This window comes from Plodia interpunctella, chromosome 18, assembly GCF_027563975.2.
Source record: "Plodia interpunctella isolate USDA-ARS_2022_Savannah chromosome 18, ilPloInte3.2, whole genome shotgun sequence".
In the NCBI taxonomy this organism is placed as follows: domain Eukaryota; kingdom Metazoa; phylum Arthropoda; class Insecta; order Lepidoptera; family Pyralidae; genus Plodia; species Plodia interpunctella.
In genome coordinates this window covers 6,705,810-6,726,550 of record NC_071311.1, presented here as the reverse complement: position 1 = coordinate 6,726,550, position 20,741 = coordinate 6,705,810, and the positions used below count along the sequence as shown (strand labels likewise).

Genomic DNA, 20,741 nt, shown 5'->3' with positions numbered 1-20,741 from the left:
CCATTTGGTTACGGAACCCTAAAAATCAGGACGTCCTGCCCAAATTGGAATGTATGACAACAATGAGTATCATTCATTCCGGAAAAAGAACTATCCCCATGGGATACCCACGCGAACGAAGCCACGAAGAAAGCTATTAAATAAATAACTACTTACTTTGATGAAGTCGAAGGTTTTGGTGAGCATGACGATGGCGGCGGCTCGCTCTTGCCATATCATTCGCCAGAAGCACACCACTGTGTCTTCCGTTGGCCCCTGCGTCACTATGTACGCGTTTGGTTTTAATACACTCTGTGGACAAAATGCACGTCAATAAACAGTTATTTCGTTCAAAATATTATTTAATACTACAACATTAAGAAAATGAACCTCTTAGATATAGATTAAATTTTGGATTATGGTAACCTGCTAGAAAAGTCTAGAAAAAATGCGTGACGTTATTTTAAATCTGTTTGTTTTTGGAACATATTTCCAGTTTGAGTGGGTGATAAACATTTTTCGCCATTTGAAAATCTGTCGGTATGAATTCCATTGTTTTTATTATCTGTTCATTCGGAACAATAAAATTTGATTCCGGATTTAATTTTTTTTAGTAAGTCAGCCAGTCATTCGTATAAACTGCCAGCTATAAAATATTTTATGGTAAATGATTGTGTCGATGTACAGTCAACAGCATATCAACCTACCCAAATTCATTGCAACTCGTCGCTATTATCGCGCCATAGAGGTTCATACACGGTAACTTTATGTGCTGTTGATTCAATCAATTCAATCACGAATATTAAAAAAAAAATGTGCAAGTACGTAATTTACTGTAGTTGTGTATAATATTTTAAAGTAAATAAAAGTAAATATTAAATATAAAATGCAAATAAAATTTTACATTTGCAAAAACCTTAAATCAGATCTGTTAACAATTGCTGTCAAAATGTACTCCTATATACTTTCTGAGTTGACAAGGGTCACATGTCTAAGGGACCCTTGTATCGCGCAAGTCATGACATTATAAAGGACCTGGGTGTCCTTATAAAAACGTAGTATCAGTTTAATCCCGCAATAGCATTCCTAAGCCTAATTTTAGAAAGGGAGGAAATTTGTAAACTGTTGTATTTTTTTTCGAAATTTACATAACATATAGGTAACCTTTTTCACTACTGATTGGTAAATAAATTAAAAATTAATATTTGTCATTTTTACAAGCTTTTAGTTAATTTGCAAATACTTTTGTTAGTGTGAAATTTTGTTACTTTTTTAAACAGTTATTTTCTTTCGTGTCAGATTTAGTTGAAACTTTATATAGGTACCTACACGTTTGACAATGCATTGACGACAGTAAAAGCTTATTTTAAATATGAAATTTATTAAAAAAAAACTTGTTATTATTTTCCTAGATGTTGTTTCAAAACGCGAAAAATAAAAGAAAAGCGTAATTTACTGAAACGATCCAATAAGGCAAATGGGTTTGCTTTAGTGGAATATTACTTTTTCCTGTCTTTTTTCAATCAGATCAAAGGTATTGTGTTCCCCGTCGCTCCGTCCGATATTGCCTTTTTAAAAGTATAAATACCTTTCTAGATCTCTAAAAACTTTGTCTATCTCTAGATAGACTTTTACAAAGTTTCTTGTCTATTTTTGCATTCTAATTATTTAAATGAACAGAGAACAATAAAAGAAAACCAGCTAAAACAAAGATTTCCGTAACGTTTTCTATAAAAACGGTAAAAAAAAGTTATGTTTGTTGTGTGAACCCACTTAATTTGGTCCCAACCCACTGGTCTGGTTTTTTTTTGCATTTATTTATATTTGAAATTCATCATCTGTGAAAATTTCAGACGGATGGACAACAGACGCACATAATAAATAATAAAAGAAGTTAGAGTTGTGCGTGAGGATTTATAGTTCATTCTTACGGACATCAATGTCAGCATTCAATAAATTACTAAACTGCATTATTTTGATGAGAAGAATGTTTAAATAATATTCGTCCTTGATGGTGATACGGCTAGTGCACGTTACGCAATGGAATATTCGTTTGCGAAAAACAAAACATTTTTTCCACGTGTCAAAATCGCGAGCCAAAGCGTTTTCTAAAAGCACGGTGGACGTCACAGCTTTTTATACAGCTAACATCGGTTCCTGGGTTCAAAATCAATTTGTTGTCAGCCATTTTTAAATGCCTTTTCTATTTGAGTTTGCATTAGTACTATTTTGTATGTTTTGGATTCAATAATAAAGTAATTTGTAGGACATAAGAGACTATACTAAGAGATATAATCATTTGAATACATACAAATATTATAAATGTGAAAGTTTGCCTGTCTGTCTGTTTCGCTTTCACGGTTAAACTGCTGGATTAATTTTGTTGAAATCTTGTATACATGCAAAACAAAATTTAAAATCAATCCCCAATTGACTATAATAATTGAAAGTTAGTATGAAAATCATGTACATACGTACCTTCACTTCCCTTTTTACACGTAAAAAATCCTCACATTAGTTTAAAAATGGTTAGAAAAGTTTAAAACCATAAAAAAATGGTTATCTAGTATACATAATAAGACTTATAAGAAAAAAATAGTTTATGTCTATATTTAACTTAATTTACTTACATCTATATAGGAAGCATTAATATAATCTGAGTCTGGCTCTCGGTCTACTGTATCTAGCACCACTCGATTGTAATCATCTGCGGACAAATCACACATTTATTTAAAATTAAGATACTAATCAGCATTGCAATAAAGAGTACTGTATTGCAGGTAGTAGCCTGTATTCGTATATGTTAAAGAGAATAATGCTACTCGTATCGAATAGGTGTAACTCGTATAGGTATACTCGAACTCGTATACTCGAATAGGTAAAACCCGTATTGTATTTATTATTTTAGACTAAAGATTCCTAACTATTGTTAGACTAGATTATTACAATTGATATATTATGGATACCTTTGATTAGTACTATGGATAGTATTGATTCTCGTTAATAAAAAAACTATCAATAGTAGCGATAGTATTCCCCTCATTCTTGAGATAAGGGTACAAATAAATATAAAAAAAAATTGAAAAAAAAATCTGTGCTATCGATACTATCGACAGCCGATCAATACTATCGATAGACTATTCGATAGTGGGCTATCGAGAACATCGCTAGGTTTAACATGAAGTGACAGAATGGAATACTGAATAAATCTATAAATTCTTTTGAATCGGGTGTTGAATAATGTTCTATTTCTATGAATTTTATATTTCAAAATAAACTCGTATGAGATACGATTTATGTTGACGGTATGTACTTATGTTATGATGCGTATATTGTCGAGAAAAATAAATGTCATTGCAAAAAAATAAAGAACTTATGTTGGGTACCTACAAATGTTTAGCTATACCTTTTTTCCATGGTCCTGACAGAAGTGGCAAATCTAAAGTGACTGGCTTGATATCGACAAGAAATGCGTGTCAATGGTCTGACAGCTAAAGACAATGCGAAGAAAAAATAGGAAAGCGGACGATGGGTTCCTACGCTAAGCGGCTGTGGAAACAACCTGAGAGAGATAATCTAAATGGCTGTTATCGTTAGCTTAGTCTAACTAACTTTTGTTAAAATCAATCACTTTGACGATTATTTAAATTTAACTCACTTCACACAATTTCCTACCAAAGTTAAACGGATTAACAAATCTATAATGAAAGTCTTGTAATATCATTTATAGAAATTGTTACTTCATGAAGAAAACCGTAGGATAGTCATTGTGAAAATACCATCATTTGTCATCTTCATTAATCATTCTGTTTGTGTGGGCGTTTATTTAATCGCATCCCATTACGTGCGACACGAGACCGAGGAGCGTTATTTTGAAGGTTAAGTATGATAATTGGACCCCACAAGAGTAATATGCTTTGGCCAACGGAAAATGAACTTTAGTGTCATCCGGTTATGATTTAATTTCGTACGACAGCTGAGAAATACAGACAGATTCATGTGACGTAACGTGAACGTAACCCTGTAAGATGATCGATGTGAAAGATCGACTTGTGCTATGAATATTGTTTATTGAAATGAAAATATAGAAGATCGTCGAAGAAGAACAAAGTCAAATAATAAAATAAAACAATAAAAGCAAATTACAATGAAATTGATTATCCAAATATTATAATCTCATGTAGTATGTTTTAGTTTTCGCTATTTCTTAAAATAAATTGATAAAAATTTGGTGGTGGCGCTAGTGCGCTCACTACAAACTTTTGCCGAGCCATAATTTAATTCGATAGTGCCAAAGGAATATGAGCGCTAATGCCACGACATAAGTTTCGATTTTGTTTGACTCTTGTAGAGAGCGAATATTCTGCTCGCTATACTATTACTTATTCTGTGTGATTATGTTTGCGATACGAGACCGAATTAAATGAGGTTTAGTCGTAATCCATGGTCTACACAAAATGTTTTAAATAATATAAACATTCTTTTTTCACAACTAGCACCCGCCCCGGCTTCGCTCGGGAGCCATTATTCATATACATACATAAGAACTTTCCTCTTGCCTGCATCAAAGTAGTTTAAAGATCTAAGCATACATAGGGATAGACAGCGGCAAGTGACTTTATTTCTTTGATCCTGATGACTTCATCACGCAAATATATTATAATAATAATATATTTATGTATTTTTTCAGCTATTGTTTTTTTAATGTTATAGATATTGGCAACAGTGACATCCATGAAAATGAAAAATATAATTTTCTTGCTTTAACAAAAAGGTACAGTGTGTTTCAGTATTTGTGACCTTCTATTAAGTGAAGTACACCTGTGTCAGAAGGCCACGCTCTTCCATAAAAGTGGCAATTTCAGTACCAATATTCTTAAGTTTACTTAATAATGTAATTAACAGAACTAGTGTTTGTGATATGCACGAAAAGTTTTTTTTTTGTGTGTCCTATCTTTATATAGGTATATTTTTTTTTATGTCCATAATTTAAGTTCCATCCATAAGTTAAGTTATTTTATTTATTTCATCTTGCAGGGTTATGTCGGGGCGATTATTATTATTAAACTTTCATCCAATGTCCAGTTGTTCATTATTCATACATTGCGTTTGTCGTCGAAATATCATTAAATTCTTCGTCGAAAATTTCAGAATTATATTATAACGTCACTTCACAATTAACCTTCACACAATGCAACGTACCTTTATCAAAGTTCGCAACTTGAAGCTTTGTGACGCGTTTCCATTGGACAAATTATAACGCTCGACATTGTTCAGTTAACTGTATGTCAACTTACTGAGCACGTTCCCTCCTTGGGTATGGTATTGTTGTCTATAAGCTATTATGGCTATGTGTCTCTTATTCGCCTCGTACGACATCCACGGGAGCATATGAAGTGGAACCCCACGACGGATTATAATTAAAGGAATTAATTTTGTTTATTCAAATATTATTCTCTTTTACAGCCAACAGCACATCTAGTTACCATTTGCAATGAATTTGGGTAGGTTGCTGCGTGCTGTTAACTGTACTTAAACTAGTTTTTAATCCGATTCTTTCCGATCTACGAGATGCTACGGCGCTCTACAACGCTACGAAAGTTCGTAGACGCGATTACTTTACTACACAATGAACTTTAACTTGACGATCGTGGTCGTTAGGTTTGTTTTATAAATTGCATATATTTGTTTTAACTGGTACACATTATTTAAACTAGCTTCTGCCCTTAATTTCGTCCGCGTGAATTTAGTTATTTATCCGTTTACAATAAAATGCCATAAATCTATTCTCACGGCTCAATTAAAAAGATGAATTAAGACGAATGTCTGTAATCTAAAATTTCCGTGATAGAATCTGATGGAACTATAAAACTATCTAATAAAGAAAGGCGTGTGGTTCCGCCCTAGAATAGGACCACTCCAAATCCTTCCGTTGATATCGTATGAGGTGGTACTAAGTGGTAAATAGCCTAGGTTACTGATAAGCAACAATAGCATGCTCAAGGAGGGTTAACGTCAGGCGACAGGTCGAAAAATCACAATTGAATCTTTAAAATTTTATGGTTATTTTTACTCTGACTCCGGGCATCGCAGCTTCATAGCACCGAGATAGAGAGAGAGAGAGACGGAGAGAGAGAGAGGGAGTGAGAGAGAGAGACAGTCTAATGAAATGTAGTGTAGCATAATCTCCTGTGGTATTTTTTGTAATCGCTATTAATTAAAATAAATTAATAACAACGTGAGGTGGCGTTAGTGACCAGCGACCGCTCTCTTAGAATGGGTACCGGTCAACTTTAACGTTAACTTTAACCTGGGCAGAAGACGCAAAGAACGCTATTTTGTCGCGCCTTTAGTCAGCGGCTTGAAAGTTAAAGTTAAGGTCAAAGTCGATTGTTGCATCTCACCCTGAATAATGCAACATAAATAAAGACAGAAATATACTTACAAGGTATAACTTTTTGGTTTTGGTTTTTGTGTAAATTGGTCTTCTTTGTGGCGTGCCGACACGAGTGTGTCTCCACTTTGACAGCCGTCTGCAACAACAAGTTTCAACTTAGAACAAGTTTGGGGTACACAAATAATTTACACTTTGTTTTGACTTGGCGCCTATTTTGATAACAATAATAAATAACAAGTTTATTTGTTACAAAAATTAAAAAATCCCCGACTTTCAATATTCATTTCGCTACAAATTTTGATCGGCTTAACCGATTTTCATGAAACATGGCTCGGGATAAATTTATCTATGATACAAAAAACAAAAATCGGGTCATCCGTTTGGGAGCTACGATGCCCACAGACAGATACACAGACAAACACGTAAAACTTATAAAACCGCTCTTTTTGCGTCAGGGTTTAAAAAGAAACACATCGATAAAGTAGAAATGTTTTGACTACTGTCAGCAATATTCGTCACTATCACTACACAGTATAAAATAAATACGGTTCCCACTGTCTGTCCCTATATATGCTGAGATCTTTAAAACTACGCAACGGATTTTGTTTCGAGTTTATTTAATAGATAGAGTGATTCCAGAGGAAGGTTAATTATATATGTAACATGCGTAATATTGCACCCGTGCGAAGCCGGCGTGGGTCGCTAGTTTATAATAAGTAAATTAATAATAACATTAATACAAAGAAAATGTAAGAAAGTGAAGTCCTCCGACTTCACCTCCGACTTCACACAAAAAACGCTTTGATAAAAGTGAGACAGTATAATGAGTATGCCTAAATTGCCCAACAGTGGGACATCAAACCAAGCTTGTTAAATAAAAGTAAATACAATATTATTAAACTTTTTGAAGATGGACATTTCAGAATATTTTGTTTTACTTAAATGATATAAATAGACGGTGTGAAAATGGTAAGTATAATTTTATTATTGCAGTGATAATAATAAATACATAAAATAAATAATTACAAATCGAAACAAAATCGTAACTATTTTCATTAATTATGCGATCAACATTAATTACGAAATCATTAAGTAATTTCGTGTCTAGCCGGTGACTCAAAGTGAGTGAAAAACAGCTTCATCTTTACACCTAATGGCGTGTTTGTTTAGAACGAAAAGATTCTTTTAATATGACTATAGTAAGTATCACTATAGATAAACGTGTTTACAAAACCTAATGCCTCTTCATCATAATCATATAATAATAGACATCGTACAGTCAATAGCATGTCAAGTTATCCTGCATGAACCCCGATTCTGCGGTAATAGCGGCGAGTTTGCAATAAATTTGGGAAGGTTGATATTCTCTTGACTGTACTGCAAGTAAGCGCGAAACATAAATATATACGTGCGAAGTTTTTCATATATTAATCTGTTTAATTTACACATAAGCTATTTAATCACGGCCTTGTTCTCCGTTACATTTAACTATGGATCCGCCTGTTTTAAGAGATAACTGCAAATCCAGTTGTTGTTTTCTAAACGAGAGGATTTGAAGGCGCTGTATCATAAGGTTAAATTCCACTGAGATGTGCGATAGCTAAGGTTTGGAACACTCGCTCTGAGCGTTTTCCGACTATACGCTAAACAGATCGAACGCATATATGGGTTTTCTCATAACAAGAAATCATTCAGTAGTCTTCATCGCGCCATATGTACAATAGGTTCTAACTAAACACTTCTAAGTCGTAAGGCAAAACTCCACCGAGATGTGCGATAGCTAAGCTATGCAAACGCATTCCTAGTTGTCAGACCATTGGCACAAATATAACTGTTCCAGCTAAGTTATAAAGCATGGTCATAAAAACAGCGGACCTTGGGCTTCTATGCTCTGCGGCCGAGGAAAACGAAGGAAAATCCGGGAAAATGCAGAGACGAAAGAAAATCCATCTACAAGAACAAAGCTCATAAATAACACTAATATATGCAAAGAGCATTGAGACGAGGATAAAGAATATAGGGGTAAGAAGCATTAATGCGTTCAATAATTTTGGCAACACAGTGTAGCTTAGCCGAAAATGGAAACACGGCTGTATGCGTGGGTAATACAGGGTAAGTAGGTCGCGTCAGCTAGGCTTAACCCTTGATATTCATGAGCCGGGATTGCCTTTAACATTCCACATATTTTTATAAGCTTTTATTTATTTTTAGTTTCATTTTGCTTTCTTCTTTCTTCTTATCGAGTATTTTATTTCTAAGACTGTGTCATTTAGGCTATAAGTATCTTGTCTTACGATTGAGGTGATATATGTCTTCATAATATAACGATGTACCTTCTTAATATGTATTTTTCGCTTATTTTTGGTCTTAGTTATCTAAGACCAAAAATAGCTACATATTCGATCAATGTTTTTAAACGCGCTTATTATAATTATTTATAATAGGCGCTTTGAAAAACATTGATCGAATATGTAGCTATTAATACGTTTGTTAGCCAAAAGGGTAAAAAAAAAATTGAATTTGCTAGTAGCGGGAATAACCAACGTCATAGAGATACGAATATAAAGTATAACGTTCAGAATAAACATTATATTCACGTATAGACATAGATTCTATAATTCTTCTCAATTTATAGCAACGTTATCAGTTCACAATATAGGACGATGGATAGAAGGATAATATTTGTGTCAAAATGGTATGACGGCTACGAATGCCATGCGAAGTAGAAAAGCCAATCTTGGGCTTCGATGCTCAATGGCTGCGAAAGACACTGGGAAAACGCTGAGATGAAAGAAAGAGAGAGGTCAATTAACAATAAAATAACAACATCTATTCATTTATAACATGGTAAAAAATATAAATCTATTTAATTTTCATGTCATCAAACGTTAAAATTACACGGAACGTCATTTTGCTCACGAGCGAAATGACGTTCCGTGCTCTGTGATCGGGAGTTAAAAAAGTCAATTGACACTAAGCTGATATACAAGATGGAGTTACAAAAGTAAATTCATTACAGTAGTTTCGAAGTTTTGTAACAGTTGCAGTTCATTTTACAAAGACCAACCCCGCGAAATTTCCACCCGCTGAGAGACAGATTATTACTGCTGCAAAAATTGCACCAAGCTCTCTGCCTAAATGACTTTTAAACTTCTTAATCCAAGTTCGGGAGGACTGGAGACTTCGTTGCAGTACCTAACTATATATTATCTGTGGCTATGTGCAATAGTTTATGGGTACCACAGAATCCTATAAATTCCTTCTAATATTATAAATGAGAAAGTTAGTGAGGATATATTTTTTCATATTTTTTCACGCGCAATCTACTGCACGGATTGTTATAAAGTTTTGCACAAGGGTACAATGTACCTAACGGAATAACACATGTGGTATTTTTATCCCGTATATTTTTATTTATTAATAACTAATATCCCCAAGAATTATGAGAATTTTCCAAATAAGTAAAACTTTTTGGATAATTCCAATAATATTGAGACAAAAAAGAACGAACTACTACTTATTTCTACTTAAGTAAGAAGTATTTCTTACAAAGTACTATCATTAAAATTGTTATTTACGTAAATTTAATTCAAACAATTTTATGCAAGTGTTGTTCAGATAGGAAGACATTTTAATTAATTCAAACGTGTGCATACATTTTATCTCTTTGCAACTGGGAATTTAAGTAATTTATCTCAATTTCAATTAAGTCTCCACACAAGCATTCGTTTGAGTTCAAACAAAACAAACGTTAGTAATTGTGGATTTCACTAATTGCAGGTAGAACTACATATCCCTCGTGGATTTATATGCAAGTCTTTATTCAATTTAGGATGATATACTATTAAATCACTCAAAAAATTCTTATACTGTCTACTGCCGACTTCCAAAGCGCAGGTGAATATGAAACGGCGCAATAAACTTCACCACAGACTTTTCTCCCAATACGTCAATTAACAATGTAGGTCTTAAAAATATATCAAAATGCAGCGCTAATAGACCCGAATTTGTACGAAATTTCTACCGAAATTCGTTGCAAAATTGACTGAACGTGTTATTTTGTTCATTTGTTAAAGAGGAGATAGCTGCAAGGGGACTACATTAATTGTATGCAGCGCTGTATCTACGACGGTTTGGTACTGGGGTAGTAGGTAACTTCGTGACCCTTTTATCATAAATAAAAATAATGAAGATCCGAAACCTTCTATTTATTTATTTATTTATCTTTGCGGGACATTATATTCGTGGAGTATGTAGACTAGTTATGCTTGCTTAACTGTGTCCTGGGCAAACATTCGTACGGGAATTTTTTGATTAATGCATTTCATGTGATAGTTCAGGTTATATTCAGTTATCATCTAAATCCCTTTAATAGGTTTTGTACTATTTAGAAAAAAAACATACTTACATCAGTATTTCGTACTTAAAATATTAGTAGAATAAAACTAGTATAGTTAAAGAAGGACTTTAAGTCGTTTTTTTTTTAAATAAAACAATTGAGGCCGCCCCGGCTTCGTTCGGGTAAAACCATAATAAATTATACACATCTAAACGTACCTCACAAACGTACACTTACCAATCACACTATCTATAAAAAAACCACATCAAAATACGTTGTGCTTTAAAACTTAAAGATCTAAGCACAAATAGGCACAGACAACGGGAAGCGACTATTTTTTAAACTAAGTAGTGAGCATGGCACCTTTCTCGAATTTGCCCCGGATTGGTCGCCCCTAGAGCCGGGGCTAATGCAGCGTTTGTTTTAGCTAGAAAGGAATTCAAATGTGGCGCTTTATATGCTAATAAATTCTAACAGAAACTAATGACCGGTAAGTATGTATATCGTTTGTCGAAAGCCAAAGGGTGAATAGCAGTGTTAAAATGTAATACTGTATTTATTTATTATGCACTGTACTAGTACAAGCTATTGCTAGCGACATCGCTCACGGTAAACAGATTATGCCATTTTCCATCTCTTTAACTATCCTCATCCCAAAAATACCTCAAAAAAAAGTTATGACGTGAAAAAAGGACAAAAAAACAAATACACAAACATATTTTCGTGTGATATAAAACTGAGAATATCGGCAGTTAGTTTTGGAAATTTTCAAAAATGTGCTCAGTTCAGTCAGTGGAGCACACTGATTGATTGCAATCATCTCTTTTCAAATGCGTACGTACTTTTTTTCCCTCCCAACTGAAAGTTATTGGACCATGGCGGTGGGGCAATAACTGGTTAATTGAATGAGGGGGGGGATTGTTGTAACGAGTTATGGATACAGTCAACCTAGGAAAACTTTATATATTGTTTTCATTGAATCACCCACAGTTCGATTTTTTGTAATAAAAGTTATCATCGGCCAAGTGTGATATGGGGGCGAAGATACACGCGAAGTGAAACACTCGGATGCTCACAATAAACTCAACTTTATTTGAATTTAATATTTCCTTAAATACTAATTGGTTACACGTGATTACATAATCTTAACCCATAAAATATATAGCATGGCGGATGATCAAAGGCTTACCAATATCCAATAACAAACAGTTGCCGCCTTTTGTTTGGTAATATAATACTTTAACATGATACTTTAATTTAATACTATTTGTTAATAAAGATCTATACATAAGGTAAATGCATCTAAGGGTCACTACACAAGGCTATGTGTTGTCAACTCTTATGAATCCGAATTGCGCATAAAAACTAGAATAGTAGACGTAGGCGCCAAGTCGGCCAAGCTAAAGTCGGATTGGGCTGGACACGTTTCCCGCATGCCGCCTGAAAGATAGGCCGACTGGCTACCCTACGGGTGCCAGAAGGGAATAGGCAGAGGGAGACCGCGAAAGAGATGGCGGGACGATATTGATAGGTTCCTGCGGGATGGCATCAAGCTGCTCTCGACGGAGATTTGTGGGAAAAGAAAGGATAGGCCTTTGCCCAAAAGTGGAACACATTAACCGACTAGAAAAAAGGTAAATAAAGAATATAAAAAATGGGAAGTAAAATTATCACTTTTTATTGCCGACTGTACATTCTCATCTCGCCGAGTGTTATTCTCATTCTTTTTTATTATTGCTGCACATGCAAGACCAGCCAAGTTTGTATTGTTTATTTGTGCTGCAGAATATCCCGACTGAATGCAATTACTACAATGGTTGTTGTGACTTGAGAAAATGCTCTAAAATTTTCTTTTATTGTTTTAAGAGATAACGGACGTCTAGCGATAGCATCGCTCACCCGGCGTCCTAGGTGAGTGACGTATTGCCACACTACGCGGTGTGACACGCATGTACATTAACGACGTCGCAGTCGTGTCGTTTTGACTAAATGGCGTACTTCGCTAGTCAAAGTTGACTGATGCAAACCACTCTAAGAGTAAACTACAAATGCTACAAGCAAATACACAGGTACATTGGATAGTGACGTATCGTGTCGCGTGTCGTTGCCTTGCCACGTTTGTCGCTCAGTTGGGATCTAGGGACGCCAGTCGACGACGGTCAGCCTCTATGTATACGAATTCTTTGTATTTTATAGTCTTGTATCAAACGCTTTTACATTTACGTGGAGTTGGTTTTTTTTATGCTGGTGTTTATACTATCTACTTTCTTCAGTACCTACACTTTTAATTATTGTATTGGCATTGGCTAACCGAGGAAAATGTTTTTATAAATAGATTGCTCAAACTCGGGAAATCAACTATTTTATAACATATGACAAATAAATATAAATTATTTATTTTGAATTATGACAATTCAGTCAGACAGAAAGTTATCACCAAAAATAACTACAAATAATCTAAACCTCGGGTTTTAATCTTTAAAATATTGTCCTGTTCTCAATTGTTCTACTATCCTACTTTAAACTGTATTCCGAAAGGAGTGCAACAAAAACATTAAGTTGGAGTTATGGTTGCCCAATTCTAATTAGTACAAAATAAAGTTATACCTGAAACTCGAGTTTGTAGAGAACTGGAAATTTCCTCCGCTGTTCGCAGAGTTTCGGGAAATTCTTGATCTCCACCGGCCGGTCGGGGATAGTCTCGGATATCGACCCGTTCTCGTCCGCTGTAAACAATAAAATTTATAAATTTCGTTTTGCAAAAGCACAAGGCTGCTGACACATATTTCACACATTCCCTTTGTGTGAAAAATGCAGGAAGAGCTCCTGCGAATAATAGGTATACTTCGTGGTGTTAATCGCGTGTTGTAAATGTGCTATTCAATCATGCTATAAGCCGATTCTCACACAGCACCGCCCGACAGAATAGCAAGCCGCGGAGACGCGGCGCCGTGTGTGAATCGCCTAATAATAATAAAAAGCTTTTTATTCCAATGCCATTTAGTTTATCCAAGGTTTGTACCTTACGAATATTGTTATTCGTTTAGTAATTTTTAAATTACTAAATTCCACAATTTTTTTTCTAAAATTAATTTTTCAAAATCACCAAAATGAAGTAGAGAGTCAAAATTTTCTGATTATTTTCTGCACCGATATATCCGTTTTCTGTTATTAATGAATATAGTATAGAACAGAACCCATAAAGTACCTATTACCTTAGCAAAGCACTTAAAAAACATTTCTCTTTTCTGCAAGAAATAGTCAGGAAGACGTCAATGAAGAACTTCACTAATAGGGACCATTAAAAGTACTTATGGACCGATCAAAAGTCTGTCCAAAATAATGTCAGAACAGTCTTCAGATTCCAGAGTAATACTCGCCTTTTAGTTTTGACGCCCTTAAATATAAAAGATAAGACCTTTTGTAATGCTCTGACGTCACTAAACCGAGTGGGCGTTATTTTAACGGTGTCTAGGTTATCGAGAAACGCTAGAAGGCAGCGCGGCACGATGATTTATTCAACGCGCCGCGCTGCTTTGGTTAACGTGACCATTAAATTAATTGTAGGTTTACTCGACGACCTTTGAACCTGATGGTGTCCAGGTGTTGTTTTTTAATAAATTAAAAAAAAAAACAAGTGATCCTATTTCAATTAAAATATTTGCAACTGATAGTACAATCAGTGCGATAAGTAGTTTTTAAGGCCAAGGTATCATCATCGACAGCTTTTTAAACATCCCTACTGCTGGGGCTCAGTCATTATGGATGGATAAGAAGAATAGGCCACCAACAAGGCGAGGCCTTTGTAAATAGCACCGGTACTATCCGTAGCACGGCGGAGATCAAGATAAAACATTTTTGGTCACCCATCCAATGACTGACTAGTTTGAGAGTGACTTAACCGCCTCTATCACAAGCCGAGGGCGCTAACCACTGCGTACCTACAACCTTATTGCAAACAAAATTACTACACAAGCGTTCAAATATTGTAGAGACGAACATTTTTATAAATCGTGTGTTTTTGTTTGTTCTTTCGGTTGCAGTTTACGTGTTTGTGCAACCTGTTTAATGTGACAAAGAGTGACTCGTTTTCACTGGGCTTGAGAGCGTATGCGCTAAGTCTGTGAAACTGCTAAGTTTTTCAGTTGTTGTTCTGTTATAGTTGTTAAACTTACTGTTATTTCACCTCAGTGAATAAATAATTGTTTTCATTGTGTGAGCCCATCGTTCTCATAAATTCCTACTTATTTCTTCACCAGAGTTCATTTTAGTATTGTTTTTAAATATGAATCATTAGCTTATTCCCGCTGCTGCGCCGCGTGAATTTCCCACTTTTGCACCTAGTAAATACTTGTGCTTAATAGTTCTAATTTTATCTGTCCGTTATTATCGATTCGAAAAATTTTTCTAACAATGCAGTACTTATTTATTTATAATAGAAGATTTTTGAATGGATGGAAGGATTAAAATAATCTGATGTAGTAATTCTGTCTCATCCTCGCGTGTTCCAGGTTATATTCGGTACTGTGACGCCCGAAAGCCGAGGGTTAAAAATATCAACCATTTTGGAGAATTGGCTACCTATGCTTTTACTACTATTACTGCCTGACGTCAACCGTCTTTGCTATACTTGCCTATCAGCGGTTAAAAAATGTGTCCCTAAATCGCTTTGTACGACATCCACTTTATGATTTCGTGTGGTCCTATTTTAGGGCGGGACCACAGTTGTCAACGTTATCATTTTTTATTATATTAAATTTATTTCATAACTGAAACAGAAAAAGAAACTTCTTTTGATGTGTTTGTTCCCATGTGCTTCAAAACAAGTTTTATGACTTTACCCGCAAAGGACGTCTATGTTTTTACGACCTTGCTTTGATACGCTTCGAAACCTTTTCTTAAACATAGTTAGAGTTTGAAACAAAATTTTTAAAACTTTATGTCAATCAGTTTATAAAATTATGGTCCCAAATAATAAACACTGGTGCATGGATGGATATAGTTAATTAGAGTCACACATGGGGTAAAATATAACCTAAATATAACATGTCATCCATCATATTAGTTATAAATATTAATTATAAAAGAAAATAAGTTCCGAAACTCCAAGTTTTGCTAAAATATAGGTAGTATTAACCGAAAATCACAGAGATATTATCAAAATCAAGATTTATGCACTGACATACTGGCATGTTGTCATAAATAAAAAAAAATGTATCAGTTTCGGCCCGAAGAACGAAATAAATGAACCCAAGAAGATTTGATAGATATTGGAATTGCGATTGTGTTAGAATGACATGCCTATAGAGTATGGAATAGTTCACTCAATTTAAAACACAAGTTGCAAATTTTCTCCTGTTTTAGACTGGGTTGATGGAAAGTTGTGATTTTTTGACGACCTCGGTGGCGCAGTGGTAGTTCTTGCCACTGAACCGAGAGATCCCGGGTTCGATCCCGGTCGGGTTATGATGGAAAATGATCTTTTTCTGATTGGCCCGGGTCTTGGATGTTTATCTATATTGTGTATTTGTTATAAAATATAGTAACGTTGAGTTAGTATCCCATAACACAAGTCTCGAGCTTACTTTGGGGCTAGCTCAATCTGTGGGATTTGTCCTGATATATTTATATATATTTATTTATCAGCTTTATTTTTAGTTGACAATTTTACAATGAAAATATCAAGCCACAAGAATTACAACATCCAGAACATGATAAGATATTTATTTTAAATGTATGTAAAATTTCTGACATTTCGTGAGGGACTCGTGTATGAGCCACTTGAACTTCATTGCCTTTATCAGCATTCATCATTTACCCAAATTATGACGTACTCCATGGCCTAGTGGTCATCACGCCCATCCTCTATTAAGAGGTCTATCTAGGTTTCGATTAGCGCGGGCAAATTTTTGTGATCACAGATGATGTGTTTTGCTTATTCCTGTGTTTATCGATGTCTATCCCATGTTACGAGCTATTACAGTGTGTGCGGGTAAATTTTTACCATTTATAACTCCGCGCGAGTTCTACTACAATTTGTTTCTCTAAGAGATCGTGCCCGGAATCATGTTGCGTGCAGATTTTATTACAGTAGTAGTCGTTATGGTCGGTATCGAATTATTGGTACTTAGTTGTTCCTCAAAGTTGATAAAGTTGCCTTTTGGGGTTTATCGATGATAATTTTCCTTTTGAAGATGTTTTGTTTTCTATTCCTGTATATAATATTGGAATAAGTTTTAATAAGAATCGAGGTCTAAGCACGTGGTTTCACAGGCTAACGATACTGTGAAAATGCTCAATTTTTCGCTCTTATAAATGTTTATTTAGCGTTTGTTGTATGTAAAACGTTGTCTTAATTTTTATACGAATATATTTTGCGGCCTGGGTTATGAAGCGTGGGAACAGGGTGTCCAATCAATAATCTTGTTATTTTTTTATACATATGCAGCATACCTGCTTTGATAGCAATATAGATATCTCACATAACACTAGATGTTGTACAACTTCAAATACAATTTGCTCAACACAAAATATATAAGTACCTTGTGTTCGTATTATAACCGTCATTGACTGCTGAAAACAGTTGGTGTTTTACAAAACTTCTCCGGTGACGGCGTAGCAAAGTATAGCGTATAATTATAAGGTCGATATTTAGCCTAAATCGTATGACCGCGTACAAAAATGTCCTACTTACAAAATTTTAATATATGCTTGCACCGCCGCGCGCCTTTGATTGCAAGGGCCATAGTCGAAGTTAGTAAAAGAACAACTTAATTATTAACTGAGTAATTTTAATAAATGTACCCCAGGGATTTTAAATACTGCGGCGCTCTCACGTAATCCGAGAGGATGAGGATGATATGATGGATCGTAACACTTGCCAAAATGCGTCACCAAAGATACTCCCTGCCTCTCCGTGGTGAGAATTGATGAGAGTATGAACGTATGAGTTAAAACGTACGTACGAACGTATTAGTTTATTAAATCAAAATGCTTATACAATAGGTAACCTAATAATTTTGATACCAATTTGATGAACCTCACATTTATAGAATGTTCTGTGAAAAAGTGTGCAAACAATATAAAAATATATAATTTGTAATTCAAGGTAGTTACAAGGTAGTGTGTTACTCTATCACTACCATATATTATGATTAATATATGATAGTCATAGAGTACCACACACATATCCGCGTTTATATAAACGCAATTGTAATCTTAGTAAGATTGGTAGGATAAAATCGCAGCCTTTAAGTCTGTGGGTAAAATAGTGGTTTGAATATTCTGCACCCTCTCTATTTTAGCAGCAATAAAAACCTTGAACTGAATGTAAAAACGCCGTCAACGACGCGCATATAAAATGGACCCATCACTACACAATACAGGCGCATGGAATAGGAAAATACCGCACTGATTTCACACAATAAGCACCATGTTTACTACTTCCATCTCGTTTATTCACGTCATGCAAAGTTTTTTACGACTTTCAGTATTTTGGGGTTGCGAATTTACTCAATGGGGATGTGTATTGTACCCATATTGTTTTCATGATATGTTATTCGGCTCTTTATCGGGTTTTGTAATTGTTTTCAATTCGATGCCCAAGAAATGAAGACCAGTACCAGATGTAGGTAACGTGGATGTTTATTTAAGATTATATTTGTTGTCTTTGATTTTGTCTTTACGCACTCCAAAAGTAGGTTATTATTAAAACAAGGTTATTTTTATTTGAAATCAAGAAGCAATAATATACAGTAACAGTTTTACACATTATGTGATCTCAGTGGAGTTTGTATTATGCTTTTCATTTGATACAGTAAAGGTGTGTGTCTAACTTCTCAAAATTCTCATAAAATTTATAACCTGCGCCGTCATTAACGCGTGTAGGTACAACACTACCTGTAATTCTATCTTACTCCTAAATTAAACATAGCTACGTCAATAAAATACCACAGGTCCAGTAAAACATCCGATTAATCAATCATTATTGCGATTATTTCGAATTCACGCAGCGAAATCGCATTTGTGTCAAATTACTCTGTTGGCATGTCCGAGCGTAATAATGGGCAATCCGATGTCACTTACTCGACTCTCGGATATAAACATCGATTTGCTGACTCGGTTAGTGTTCAAGTGTGTTGTTCTATCGATTTTTATTGTACAGTAGGCAGTGTATAATTTATTCGCCTTGTATGACATACACGATAGGATATGGAGTGATTCCTTGGATTGAGGAGCCACTTCAGATTTTAAAAGGAAACTTACCTCTCCCCATTAATTCCCTCACCATGATGAAAGTCATTACCTGTACCACATATATTACCACATTTTGTATACATATGTACCTGGAATTTGTACATCAATTTGAATGTCCAAATTTTTGTCATTGTGAAGGTTCCACAATCTAAACATCTGAGGAGCCACCTAGATCTCAGATAGTAATTGATGAATATTTATATATTGTTTTTCTTATCAATTTCTTTTAATTGTTTAACTTACTCTATCGAATCATTCGCAACGACTTCTGTCAATATCTGCTCCTAGTTCGATGGTAGATGGTTGGGCGTGGGATCCGCATATTGATTAGAGTTATATTCAATAATACTGGTTGAGTAGAAAAATAACAAGTAAAAAAAACTTTCGCTATTAAAATAATATGTGTATCCATTTTTTTCAATTCTTTTCTTCACATTTCTATTTTATTATGAAGTTAGTTCTGTACAACGCTGTTTTGGTTTTCCGGGCCTCTATTCACATTCACTGCAGGATATTAAAGCACTTCATATATGAGAATGCAGTTATAAATGTTATAATAAATCATACAGTTTAAGTTATATTTTACTTTAGCTTATATAACTATTTTTCCATGAAAACTCCGTGTTATGCGTATTCCGATCAGCATATCGAATCGAAAATCTTTTGACTGTAGCTTTTAGTGAAATCGATAACTAGTTTACGGGTGCTTTTCGAAAAGTCCTACTTCCATAACCATACAAATATTATTTGAAAGTGTGTTTGTTTGTTTTTCTTTTATATCAAAATTTGTTGGATTGAGGCGATTTTTTGGAGTGGATATTTTTATAATTGTTGGAGAGCTGGAGCAGTGACATATAGGCTGACGCGGACGGAACTGTCGGATATAGCTAGCTAGTATAATAATAAAATGTGTTGTTGTGTGTTGTGTCCAAGTAGTTATTATAAGTACTAACTCTGTCTTATCCTTGGATATTCCCAGATCTATTCAAGGGCAATGACGTTGCGACAAAGGTTCAGTGTAAAAAAAACCTTTGATTAAATTTGCAGATTCAGCTTTGCAGATTCAGACCATAACACAAGTCTTGAACTTACTTTGGAGCTAGCTCAATCTGTGTGATTAGTCCTAATATATTTATATTTATATAGTAAAACTCATTCTTGTCTTTGTTAAAATTTGAAAACTTGTAATGACAGCGTGACCGCAGCGGTCGAAACGCTCTGCGAACCACCCAGCTGTGAGATGACAACCAGCCGTCTGCTTATCGTCAACCCTTTATGCGATTGATTGCCTATCAGCTACCCTTAGTCGCCTTCTACGACATTCACGGAAGGAGAATTCCCTATTCTAGCGCTATTTGTTTTGAAGCAAGTGGAGCAACTCAAAAGTTGATCGACTCAAATTCTGAGTAAAGAATAAATCCATTTAATTCTTATTTTGCGCGTGTAATATATTTGTACAATACAATAACAAGGTAATTTAATTAGTGTGTATAATTAAAACAAATAGAAGCACTGATAACAAACTTCATAAACAGGCTGATTTCCCAATTTACTTGCGTACTTTAGTTCAAAAACTAAAAATACCTATATACCAAAGACGTTTCTTCAGTCCTCCAAGAAAGTTTTTATATTAAAAATACCACAGTTTACTTCTACACGTTATTAAAATGATGAACTAATGATGATAAATTAATACACATTTCACGACTGTTAACGAGGGTAGTCCCGAACTCCGGAATAAATCGAATTAACTTCCTTACATTATAATGA

The 20,741-nt window shown here is 34.7% G+C and overlaps 1 protein-coding gene across 2 annotated transcripts in view; it reads right to left on the bottom strand.

Moving 5' to 3' along the window:
* Ptp36E (Protein tyrosine phosphatase 36E) overlaps window positions 1–20,741 on the bottom strand; it is a 130,283-nt gene that overhangs the window by 22,904 nt on the left and 86,638 nt on the right. For both annotated transcript variants that reach the window (XM_053758311.1, XM_053758312.1), the window contains 4 exons: window positions 13,323–13,441; window positions 6,425–6,512; window positions 2,610–2,686; window positions 157–291 (listed from right to left, as the gene is read on the bottom strand). In XM_053758311.1, the coding sequence (XP_053614286.1) occupies window positions 157–291; window positions 2,610–2,686; window positions 6,425–6,512; window positions 13,323–13,441 (419 nt within the window). The remainder of the gene's footprint in view (window positions 1–156; window positions 292–2,609; window positions 2,687–6,424; window positions 6,513–13,322; window positions 13,442–20,741) is intronic.